The sequence below is a fragment of the Pelodiscus sinensis genome, chromosome 5 (assembly GCF_052426305.1).
Source record: "Pelodiscus sinensis isolate ZL-2025 chromosome 5, ASM5242630v1, whole genome shotgun sequence".
Lineage (NCBI taxonomy): Eukaryota > Metazoa > Chordata > Testudines > Trionychidae > Pelodiscus > Pelodiscus sinensis.
Window position 1 is genome coordinate 51238949 of NC_143056.1, and position 13130 is coordinate 51252078.

Below are 13130 nucleotides of genomic sequence, written 5' to 3' on the forward strand. Positions count from 1 at the left end.
AATAGGAAGAGAAGGTGCATGAGGCATTTCTAGAACAAATAACAGAAATATCCAAAACATGAGTTCTGGTAGTAATGTGGGACTTAAACTATCCTGATATCTCTTGGAAAAAATAACATAGCAAAATTCTTAGACTGTATCGGAGGCAACTTTTTGTTTCAGAAAGTGGGAAAAATAACTGGGAGGGAAGGGATCAGCCATTTGAGACTTGATTCTGACCAACAGTGAGGCATTGTATAACAAATCTGGAAGTGGAAGTCAACACTGTCTGTTTACTTCCTCGATGCGGGATGTTTGGGTATCTTCTTTGCCTTCTACTTGTATCCTCAAAGTTAATTGTCAGAGACAGGAAATTCACCTGTGACTCACTTTTTCCTATGTGCTGCTTTCCTGTTGACATGAAGAACAAGGAAGTCAAAGTACAAAAAGTGTTCATCTCATAACACCACCTGCAGAGGAGGAAGCACTGCACGTAGGTTTTATCCCTTCTTATTGCCTTCCTCCTCTGAGTACCCAGTCCATAATGTTCCTTCACTTTACACATTACTAAGGTTCTGAGAGAGAAAGTGCACCAATACAAGCCTGGAAACAGAATTATAGCTATATAGGGCTGAAGGGGACCATAAGAGATCAGCTAGTTCAGTGGTTCTCAAACGGGGGTACATCTACCTATTTCCCTAGTTTTACAACAGGCTACATAAAATGAGCTTAGTGAAGTCAATACAAACTAAAATTTCATGCAATGACTTGTTTTTACTGCTCTGTATACTATACATTCAAATGTAAGTACAATAGTTATATTCCAAATTATTGTATAGTTGCATAGTAAAAATGAGAAAGTAAGTAATTTTTCAGCAGATAGTGTGCTCTGATACTGTTACATTTTGTAAGGATATAGTTTTTAAGTTTCTTGGGTGTATACAAGACAAATCAGACTCCTAAAAGGGGTACAGTAGTCTGGAAATGTTGAGAACCACTGATCAAGTCTATCCCTCTGTCTTGAGGCAGGACTATCCAAGGCAAGTGTTTTGTCTAACCAGTTCTTGAAAATCTTCAGTGATAGGGATTCTAACACCTGCCTTTGAAGCCTATTCCAATGCTTAACTACCTGTATACTAGGAAAGATTTTCTCATATCTAACCTAAATCTATCTTGCTGCTGATTACAACTTCTGTATTTGGTGGAAATCAAGAACAACTGGTGGTTGTACTATTCATTATAGCCCTTAACATATTATCGGATTCCCCCTCAAGTTTTCTTTTCTCAAGACTAAACATATTCAGTTTGTTTAACCTTTCTTCATGTATCTCTTTTTCTAGATGTGATATTTTATATCATTTTTGTTGCCTTCCTCTGGCCTCTGGCCTTCCTTAGAAGTGTAATGCCCCAGACTGCAGATAGTACTTCACTTCAGGTTTTAACAGTGCTGAGTAGAGTCAGAGAATTACTTCCATATTTTAGATACAACACTTGAATCAATACACCCTGGAATGGTATTTGCCTTTTTTACAACTACATGACATTGTTGGCTCACATTCAACTGATGCTCAACTATAACCCTCACTTTTTTTTTTCTTTAAGCAGTACCACCACCTAGACAGTTATTACTCATTTTGTATTTATGCATATGTTTTTCTTCCTAAGTGTAATAATTTATATTTGTCTTTATTGGATTTCCTCTTGTTCATTTCAGACCAATTCTCTAGTTTATCCAGGTACTTTTGAGTTCTAAATATGCTGGTACAATAGGTGCTTGTTCGCAGCACCACTTTGTAAGAGCACCAACTTTAATTTCTACTGGAACAATTCCCCTTATGTGAATTGTCCATTTGGTAATAGCAACACGCCTTAGGCCTTGTCTTTACATACCTGGAAGGTTGAATTAAGATACACAATGCTAGTTAGGTTAATTGTGTAGCTAGGTTAATTCGACCTTTGGCATTGTCTCCACAGTTGGAGGTCAACAGGAGCAAACACTCCCATCAACTTCCCTTACTCCTTGCAAATCAAGGAGTTCTAGCTTTAGGGGCACCCTCAACGTTTGATTTAGAGGGTCTTTACTAGACCCGCTAAATTGAACTCCAGAAAATCGACTACTGCAGCGTTGAACTTTCCAGTAGTGAAGATGTGGCCTAAAAGCATAATGTGTGACACAACCTCTGAGGTGCAGATGGGAGGGTTGTAGGGGTATTGCCTTAGCCAACTCCCTCATCCCCTAATTGTAACTTTCCACCCCCTTCCCGACCCTGGACTTGCTGAGCCACTCCAGGGCACATGGCTCTGTCAACTTCCCTTGCTGACAGAGCCTGTGTGGCGAGCATCTGCAGGAGGGGGCTTGTGGGGAGATTCTGGAAGGGAGTGACTTTTGAGGATTGGGAAGCTGGAATTGGGGGGGGGGGGGACAGCATAAGTGCACAGTGTAAGTTTTGTCTCTTTTTATAAGCATCTGGCTTGTGGGGGCATGGGAATTGCTATTTTTCAGTAGAGAGTTTTGGGGACACCCTCTTTTCTCCTCTCCCACGCATTGAGATGTCCCCTCTACCTTGGTTGTCAGCAGTGGGGTATGGGTGTGCTGTTTTCCATTGGAGGGTACTGTTCTGTCCTCTTATCTCCTCCTGTCTCAGTAGTTCATTCTAGGACCCACCTCTTCTCCACTGCAGGTAGTACATGGTGACCTCCCCAATCATACATCATTTATTAGAATGGTGCATGAAGCTGCATGTGCTTGGCAGCCAAGCTTGCTGAGCTGTTTCCCTGCTGTGTCTCTGTCTCCATTCCCTTTAAATGTGGGATTTCCTTATCCTTATCCCCTAATTCTCCCTCTTCCCCCATATGGCTGCTCCACCTCTCCAAAACACCTTTAAATTTATATGCCATTGGTCAGATTACACTCCTCATAGCAGCATTTGCCATTTAGAAGCATATGTTGCTACTAATGAACATCTGTCAGCAGTATTCCCTCTAATTTTTTATGTCTACGTTAGGAATGAATTTTGTTATGTGCACCAGTATGGACTTAACACATTACCACCATATTGGTGCACATAACAAAATTCATTCTGCAATGGACCATCTGTGGTGGGGATGGGTCCAAAAGATTTGGAGTGTTTTGTTATGGATTCGGATGGGGGCTGTGGCTGCAGGTGCAGGCCCTGGGGTGGGGGGGTGGGACTGGGAATGAAGCATTTGGGATATGGCAGAGGGTTCCTAGCTGGGAGAGAGTTGGGGTGCAGTGGTGAAGGTTGTGGATGGGGGTGCTGGGTCTGGAATGTGTCTAGGAAGTAGAGGTTTGAATATAGGTGCTCTCAGAATTGAGGACTCCCATATTCGTTTCCCCCTCCCCTCCCACACCACTGAAGCAGCTCTGGGCCAGATGAAAAGTATCTCTCTACTGTCTGTGGCAACTCGGGTGAGGCTGGAGGAGAGGTTCTTACAGTTATGTGAGGCTCTCACAGCTACAGTAGGTCCTTGCTGCCAGGGATGGTGGGAGAACTCTAAGAAGGTGCCTCTTGCCTTGCCACCGCAGCTCTATGCTGGGGCTGGAAGAGCACACCTATCCTTGGGCCATAGCAGCTCTGTGTTGGTTCACACTGCTTCCTTATGCCCAAAAGCCTCATTTTGTTTACTGGCCCTGGGATCCCTATCCAAACCAGTATTTGTAATCCTATCTCCACCCCCACCTCCCAGGCTGGGGGGCAGGGGAGGAGGATGCTAGTTATCTGGAATTTTTTTTACCTGGTACAGGCAGTCCCCGGGTTACGTACAAGATAGGGACTATAGGTTTGTTCTTAAGTTGAATTTGTATGTAAGTCGGAACTGGCTCCAGATTCAGCTGCTGCCACTGAAACTGACCAGGGGCTGACTACAGGAAGCCGGAGGCAGAGTTGCTCTGCCCCCAGCTTCCTGGAATCAGCCTGATCAGGTTCAACAGCTGCTGAATCTGGAGCCTGGGACAGAACAGCTGGGGTGCTGCCCGGTAGGTTCCCACAGGACCAATCCGGCAGCACCCCAGCAGCTCTACCCGAGGCGTCCCGCAACAAAAGCCTGGTCTGCTGAGGGGGGGAGGGGGCGGGCGCACTAGCTGCGCCCCCTCCCCCCCCCAGCAGACCAGGGAGACCCGAGCAAAGCCGCACAGGCGGAGGGACCCCACTGCCCGTGCGGCTTTGCTCCTGTCTCCCTGGGGTGCTGGGGGGAGTCCTCCCCAGCACACCAGGGAGACCCGAGCAAAGCCACACAGGCGGAGGGACCCCGCCGCCCGTGTGGCTTTGCTCCTTTGCCCCCGAGCAAACGAGCAAAGCCGCCCAGGCGACGGCTTTGCTCAGGTGTCCCTGGTCTGCTGGGGGGGTCCAGCGGCTTTGCTGGACCCCCCCAGCAGACCAGGGAGACCGGGAGAAGCTTTTCTCGCCCCGGAGGACACGGGCGGCGACACGCCACCCGTGAGCTCCGGGACGAGAAAAGCTCCGTTCGTAAGTCGGATCCGCGTAAGTCGGGGACTGCCTGTATTTTCAGTAATTAATTCAATTTTTGTTCCTGGGAGAAGTATGGTAACTCTTACTATGAAACTAAGTACAATCCCTAATCTGCAAAAATACATATAACATGCAAACAAATGTTTGTGAATAATCCTCCTGTCTATGGCATCTAATTTGTCTTGATATAATAGTCTTTTGAAGTTTCCACATTTCCAGTGTCTCATCTGTTAGTCATTTTCACTTACGAATGAGGAACACCTTAAAAGGATTTACTGTTCTGTTGTCCAAGACTATTTAGAGAACGGTGTCAGATAAGGCTTTTTTCTTTCTCCAATATTCAGCAAAGAATATTTTGTATCATTACTACTTGTAAGTCCGTTTATGTTAATGAGTTAAGGAAGAAGTAAACTAGTTTAGTGAGTAGCTTTGCGTTATACTTTTAATAGTGGCACAGAGTTATCACATTTCTATTTGTTTTAGGCTGTTTTCTTGAACAGACTTAGTTGAAACTGAGAGGGCACAAGCTAACCATAAGTACTATACTTAAGTTTTGAAACTTAAGTTTCAAGTGCTTGTTCCCCATCTACAGTTTCTGAGGGAGAAGGATTGCCCACAATTTTGTACATGTGAAAGTACACTAGATCAAAAAGTTGTCATTGTGTGGGCTATTAACAGAAGCAGCTCTGTTCACTTATAACTAACCTAGATTTCCTATTATCCCTTTTGCTATCATAACTATCTTTCAGCCTATACCAAAAAATATTGTATTTCATTGCTAAATTGGTTACTTTGTCTCCAGTAGAATTACACCTAACTTAATTTAATGATGGAGATTTTGTTTTTGTCTAATTTGATTTTTTTTTACTATCATAATAGAAGGCTAAAATTATAGAATATAGATGAAGTGCTATTGAAATAACTGATTTTGACAAATTATGCCTCTACCTGCATATACTACTGAAAGCAGGCGAGTGTGTTTTATCATCTATGACCACAACATATAATTTTTGGTTCTATTGAAAACTAAAGCTATGTCTGCCCTACAGTGTTAAGTCAACTTAAGCTATCTTGACAGTTGTTGACCCACTGTAATTAAATCTCTTTTGCACATCTACACAATAGGGATGTTAATGAATACATGATTAAGTGATGAGCCCAGGCTGATCGGTTAACCCTCTCATTTACACACAGACCCTGTATCAGAGGCCGCAGAGAGGGGGAGGGAGGTAAGAGCTGGTGTATGTGAGGAACCGGCTTTTAAGCCAGCTACTGTGGAGGCACCTGCTCCCTCCCCCTGCACTGCTGACTCCCACAGGCAGAAGCTGGTGCTCACAAGGAGCCAGCTTAAAAGCCAGCTCCCCACAGGTACTGGCTTCTCTCTCCCTGCTACCCCCCACCCCTGGCGTAAATGTGTAACCGCTGAGAATGTGTTTACACTCACGTGTCACTAACACTAGTTAGAAATACACTGTAGTCCATTTCCAGACTATTTAGCTGCAGTTTGTAGCAAGTTGCATAGTGGGATAGCTAACCATGTGTTTACATAAATAAATGCATTTTAACATCACTACTATACAAAGCCCCTCGTGATGGCACAGTGCATCCACAGTTGGTCTTCTCTCGCATTTTTCTGCCTTTCTTTTTCTTTACCTGTATATTGGATGTGAATATCATGGGGTGTTTTTGGTTTTGTTTTGTTTTTTAAAAATCCTTAATGCCAAAATGTACTACCTATGTAAGGTTGTACATTTTTATCAGCACTATATCCTCTATAGATAGAAATGCTAGTGACAATTTCAAATTAGACTTTTTCAAATGAGAAAATTAATTGTAGACATACTTGAGTCTGTCATGAATGTAGCTCTGACTAATCGTGTTTGGGCGTCAAAATCTTTGCACAAAACATCATTTTAAATTCCTCTTTAAAAAAGCAGTCAAGGAAAGTTAATTGTTTGTTGCACCCCTGTTACAAGTCATCTTTTCCTCTTATTTCATTTGTAAGCTTACTTTGTGTTTGTACTTGAGTTTTTCTGTATTAATTCATGTAGTGTGTTTAAAACTGTTTAATACTGCAAGCATTTAGTTCAGATATATTATTTTAATGGTTGCTATCCATAACTGTTACATATTTGGTTTTTCTTAGGGACTTGAAGTGCTGGGTTTTTTCTTTTCTACAGCAGAATATTAAGCTGTTCTACAAATGTATGAGCCAATTCTAATAAAATGTTTTAAGTTGGTGGATAAAACCATTTGCATTTAGTTTTCAGATTCAGTGTTTAACTGGGTTTCAAAATTTCCAAAAGAACAAACAGTTAAAGCATCAGAAAAAATAACAAATTCTTTTGTTCTTTAAGGAGGTTCCATTAGTAATCTTTCTTGTTTAATTAGGAAACTGGATTTATTGACTTCTGTCAAGTCAAGCGTTAGCAATCAAATGAACCTTTGCTGCTGACATTAATTTACAGGGGTCAACAGGACAAAACTTCACGACATGATAGCTGATCTGGGCGATGATGAGCTACCCCACATACCATCAGGAATCATTAATCAATCTAGGTCACCCTCTTCTAGAATGACTGATGAAGGTTCAAGAGCAGAGGAAGGTACAAAAAATTCAGCTATTTATTATTTTTAGAAGGTTTTAATTTAAAAAAACACGTGCTATCACTTATCCCCTTGAACACTGACTGCTGTTTATAGTTGTCAATAATAGGATATCAGTTTACTTACAAGTCTCCTCACACAAGCTTTTTTTCTTTGCACGACTACAACTTGAAGCTTTTGTGTTTCAGAGAAGTCAGAATCATTACTTACACCTCAAGTGGGGGGTTTTGTTTAGCTTGTGTGAAACTTTCTTAGTTCTGACTTCTGTCAACTCTTATGTCCCTTATTGCAGAATCCCTTTTTAACGTCATTTGATCTGGAAGGTTTATTATAAAACTTAGTATAAAAAAAAATGGTGATTTGCAGTTTTGATACTCCGTTTGTGTTGAAAGATGAAATAATAATATAGTTATTTAAAAGTAGTGAAGTTATTACAAAGGAGATGAATTTGGCGCTCTGCCTTCAAATTCTTTTTAATGCTTATATAGGTAGAGTAACTTTTTAAATCTTTTTAAAACTTCTGATCTATTTTATACTTAGCCAACCATTAACTCCAGATGCAATTGAACTATCATTTTCACCCCACCTCTTGCATACTGGGAAAGTGACTTAAACTAGTTAAACACCGAGACAGTTGTTCACAAGATTTTGTGCATCTGTAATTTTTTTTTAATTATGGCATTCTTACATGCATACAGCATCTGTACTAATGCTGCTTACTTCAGTGTTAATCTGATGCCAAAGGTCACACAGTTAAATTAAAAAATAAGATTATAATCTGTTCTTGTCATAAATATTTAAGTATTTATTGCAAATACTAGTCTTTAGCACATTGAGTAGCCTCTAGTCGCAGTTGTTACAGTTGCCCCAAAAGTGATGTTTTTGTCCTCCCCCAAAATCACCAGTGAAGCACAGCCTCTAGTGTCCTCATGTTTTCCAGTGCCAGTAAGAAGTTTTCCAATTATTTCATTGTAGTTTGCTGAAAATAAAATGGATGATCTTGTATAAGGCAACACATAATTGCACTAGTGTGGTATGTACTTGTACAGTGTAGCAGAAAAAATTGTTTTGGAGAGTGCAGTCACACTGTGCCACTTGTAGCTGTGCATATTGCGACAGTTGTGGCCACATCGTAGCATGTTGTATCACTAAAAGCATGGAGTGTTCTGGCAGGGATCCCTAGCTCTTCTGTATCTCCTGCAACCTCATTCCCTTATGAGAGATTTTTGCTGTGTATATCTGAAGGCATTGTAGAGTTTCTGAATTCCCTCAGAACTGCCCTGTAGCCAAACTACTTGCTCCTTACTTAGATGAGGTACAGTGGTATTCAGCACTCCTCTTCTGCTGTTAGGACAGGATGTTATTCTGCAAAATTCAAAATAATGTTTGGGAAGAGAGAGCAAATCAGATTTTGTGAAGTCTTATTTCAGTCATTTTCAGTCATTTGGGGCCATAGTTCCATTGTTTGGGATGCCATCTATTGTATCTTTATCCAGAAATTCTGCAGTATTCTAGAGAGAGGACTACATATGCGTGATCTCAACTGTGAACCCTGGAATCACCATGATGAAGCAAGGCATGTTTCTTGCTTGTTTTTTTTATTCTTTTGTTTTAGGGAGTCATTGCTTCATTATCAAATACAGAATTGTATTCTGGTTAAAATATTGGGCCCTCAAAACCAGTATTTCCATTTCCATGCCTTTTTACAATGTTTTGTAAAAGTTATGTATTTGCATAGTTCACATGAATTTTTGGATGGGTGGAGGTGGGTGAGTAGTCTTCTTAGGGAAATGCTATACCACCACGCTTAGATTATTAAAATTGTCTGCACTCAGTATGTTCACAAGTCATTAAGACGTTTCTCAAACTTTTCTATTTCATATTTCTCTATTTCATTTTGTTATGTAAGTGTATTTTTCAGCCCATCAATTCATAATACTTGTCAATGAGAGCTGTCAGTGAACATCGCTGTAACCCCATATCTTATTTTTTTCTTACCCTCCTGTGTTTTTTTTAAAACCAAACTTTACAACTTATATTCTCTCAACTAGTTTATTAGTAGTCCTTTTACAATATTAAATAAATATTGCGTAATTCATGTCTACGCCAGCTGGTATGAAACCAGTAGTAGCGGACAAGTTAGTCATACTGTTTGTAGAAGCTCCAGGACAAAATGCTAATCTTCATTGCACTCCTTCTCTCCATGTTCTGATACTTCAATAAATTAAATGAAAACAGCATATTTCATTATCATGACTAAAAAAAAAAATGAATCATTAAGGGCAATTGTCTCTGAACCATGTGGTTTTATGTCACCTAGTTCTAGTAGTTCTGTTTTAGAATATCTACCATTAATCCTCCATACCAGGCCACACTATCTCATTCTATCGAGTTGCAGTAAGCTGTAATATGTCTCTGGTTACGCAACTTTTGTTGCAATACAAAAGACTACTTACAGTAATGTTACACTGGAAACTAGAATTCTAAAAAAGAAAGTTGGTTCTTTTTTTGTTTGTTAGTTTGTTTGGGGGTTTTTTGCATGCCAATAAGTAGAATACTACTCATTCTAACATCTATTTCATGGTACATATAGGCTGTGTCTAGACTGGCCGCTTTTCCGGAAAAACTTGCCAGCTGTCTACACTGGCCGCTTGAATTTCCACAAAAGCACTGACGATCTCATGTAAGATTGTCAGTGTTTTTGCGGAAATACTATGCTGCTCCCGTTCAGTCAAAAGTCTTTTTCCGAAAAACTTTTGCGCGAAAGGGCCAGTGTAGACAGCAGAGATTTGTTTTCCGCAAAAAAGCCCCGATCGCGAAAATGGCAATCGGGGCTTTTTTGTGGAAAAGTGCGTCTAGATTGGCCACGGACGCTTTTCTGCAAAAAGTGCTTTTGCGGAAAAGCGTCCTGCCAATCTAGATGCGCTTTTCCAAAAATGCTTTTAACGGAAAACTTTTCTGTTAAAAGCATTTCTGGAAAATCATGCCAGTCTAGACGTAGCCGTAGTGTCTGAGCCCTAGATACAAAGAAACTTGATGTGATTATATACCAGTTCTCCCCCTCTCCCCTCCCCGCTTCACAAGATGAAGTATAAACAATTGTGCTGTTTGAAAAATATTTCCAGTCACGTTTCAACTATTTTAATTATCTCAATAAAGCTAGTTACATTGATGCAAACTGAAACTTTCCATACTTCAGTGTTTCTCAAAGTGGTCTTTGGATCCACTCTGAGAATGCTGCCAACGGGCCACTTTGGTTGGTTTATTTACCAGCGCAGCAGCCACCGAGCCTCACAGCTCCTATTGGCTCCAGTTCACTGTTTGCAGCCATGGGGAGCCACTGAAAGCAGTATAGCCTGGACCACTGCTTCCTGTGGCTCCCAATGGCGAACTGTAGCCAGTGAGAGCTGCAAGGCTCCGTGGCTGCAACGCTGGTAAATAAACAAACCAAAGTGGCCCGTTGGCAGCATTCTCAGAGTGGATCCGCAGACCACGGTGAGAAGCACTGCTGTAGACTAATACAGTTGGAAGAAACATTACAATTTCCACAAAAAAACAGTTAAATCTTCTAATAATCCTGCATTTAAATTTCTGACACACGTTTCCATTCGTGCTTCTTCTTGGATACTGAGGAGCTAGGCAGACTTTTTTTTCTCTTCTGATTGCTTTTTTACGCAAATAGTGTTACTTATTTGTATACAGTACGCAATGTTGGCTGTTGTGATCATTATAAATAATCTCTTTGGATGAGAAATGTTTGGCTTAAGAATAGACATATTGGGGGGGGGGGGATTGGACTAGCCACAGAGTTACATGCACGTGATTATGTATGTAAATGCAATATTTAATCTGTCAGTTGTTGACTGCATAATGTTAACAACACTGAGTGCAAATATGGCTGGTGCATCCCTTTACTGAGTCTCTGCTATAGGAAATATCATACTAAAGCTTAACTTGTAATAGGAATCAATAGACAATGACTTCACCAGTCCACATTTGTATTTCAGTTGGAGTACAGTTCTATATGGCATGAACAAAAAACTCTGGTAATCTCAATTCCTAAAAAATCATTAATCTTTAAACAGTAATTAATCCATTTTTCTTTGTAATGGACCCCTCTGAAATAATTCAGTGAAGAAAAGTTTTTGATATTAAAAGTTGTTCACCTCTGTTTTGATGATAGTTGTAAGTTCGAGAGTCTTCCATTTATATTTTTTAAAACACTCCTCCTTTCATAATTGTCAAGAATACTGCTTAAATAAAAAAGCGCCACATTTAAAATATGTTTGGGATGGCATTTCAGGTTAGAACTAAAATTTTGTTTTTGGAAAACTAGGTTCTAACTTCTAAGCTCTTTTCACTGTCTTGAAGTTTCAAACAGATGAGTGTAAGTATTGTGCTTGTAGATTTGGGGAGGAGGGAGAATATTCAGAATTTATCTTAATAGTGAGATGCATACCAAAGAGAGCTCTTAAGTACACTGTACATTTGGGAAACAGGGTATCGTCTACAATTCCCAAGTGCAGAGATATGTGTTTCTCCTACTATGATCTCTTATGATGTGCAGCTTACTACTTGGAAGTATAACTGAATGATTCTGTTTATGATGCCATGCCCTTTCTCCTTTTTGCCGCTTTTCCTCTTTGCCCCAAGGGAGGGGTGTAGTAAGAGAACAGACTCTGGACACTGCGGACTGGAATTTTTCAATTCTTCTTATGCAGGCTCAGCAATGGAAGAAAGGCTCTTCAGGGCTTTTTCTTGCCCTTGCCTTTCCCCTCCTATATTCCATGCCCTTTGTAGGGCCGAGACAGAACATGGACTTCAGTGAACAATCCTAATTATTTAAATGATGTTGAGTGAAGATATTGCAGGTTGTGTTTCTCCGTAGAACTTTTGTCAGGTCACCTTAATGCACATTTCCTGGAGAACATGATGGATTTCTTCCTTCTGCTCTTTACTTCTCTCCCCCAAAACTTTTGCTGGAACATCAATATTGGGAAATTCAGAGTTGGTGTTTATTGGAGTTGATAACTATAAACTAAGAATAAAGTTTTAATCTTGTAAAGAAAATTGTACATCCATACACAGTGAATATAATGTAGGACATTTTATCTATTGGGAGTATGACTTCTTTGTGAAAAAAATATATCTGGATTACGATGTAGTTACTCGACGTTTTGCATATGTGAGGTTTCTAATAAAATATTGACAAAAATGTAAATTTCAGAGGAACATTTTGGCTCAATATTTAATGTAAAATGATTGCAGTCTAGACTTAGCTAGTTTCTGTATCTTTAAAAGGGGCGAAGGGAGGACAAAACCACTATATGTAGTTCAGCAAAGAGTTTTGGTCTTCTGTTCAGTCTCTTTTCTGTTAGAGCCAGAAGCAAAGACTTGTTCACTGTTGCCCAAGCAGCAATAATCTAATTAAAACGGGTATAAAAATCGTAGAAGGATAAAGTTATTACTGTTCACTCTATAGGAAAAATGAGAGGATTTAAATCAATATTTGCAAATAGAAAACAGTCTGTAGGGTTTAAAAAAACCCAGATCTCTCTCTCTCTCATGCACACAATTTTACCTATAGGTTGGACCTCACATAACTGGGACTCTCTGGTCCAGCAACATCCAGACCATGGATGATCCTGGACCATGGAGTCTTTGCTGGGAGCCCGGTGGGGCAGGGGACATGGCAGCAGGGCCAGGGACACCGGGCTGGAACTTGCAGTGGGGCCAGGGGCGCAGCTGGGGCTGACATCTGGGAGGGGCAGTGGGTTGGGGGGACAGTAGCAGTGGACCTTCCCTGGTATGGCAAATTCCTTCATTTGGGATCAGTGAGGTCCAGAGGGTGCTGGATCAGAGAGTTCCAACCTGTAGTAAATTTAAATCGGGAATATGTTTGCTATCAGATGTCCTAATTTTTTTCTTTGGAAAATAGTATAAAAAAAATAAAACAACCTCTACCCACCCACATCTCTATGTATAAATCATTCAAATACCTTGCAAGCAAATTGAAATTTGTTTGTGGAGATACAGAAGAAAGTCGTCATTGGT

General features: G+C 40.5%; 1 protein-coding gene across 4 annotated transcripts in view; it reads left to right on the plus strand.

The window, feature by feature from the left end:
• STRN3 (striatin 3) overlaps positions 1–13130 on the plus strand; it is a 124065-nt gene that overhangs the window by 63727 nt on the left and 47208 nt on the right. For 3 of the 4 annotated variants that reach the window (XM_006116372.5, XM_075926978.2, XM_075926980.2), the window contains one exon: positions 6938–7075. The exons of the other annotated variant lie outside the window; for it this stretch is intronic. In XM_006116372.5, the coding sequence (XP_006116434.5) occupies positions 6938–7075 (138 nt within the window). The remainder of the gene's footprint in view (positions 1–6937; positions 7076–13130) is intronic. 4 annotated transcript variants of the gene reach the window in all.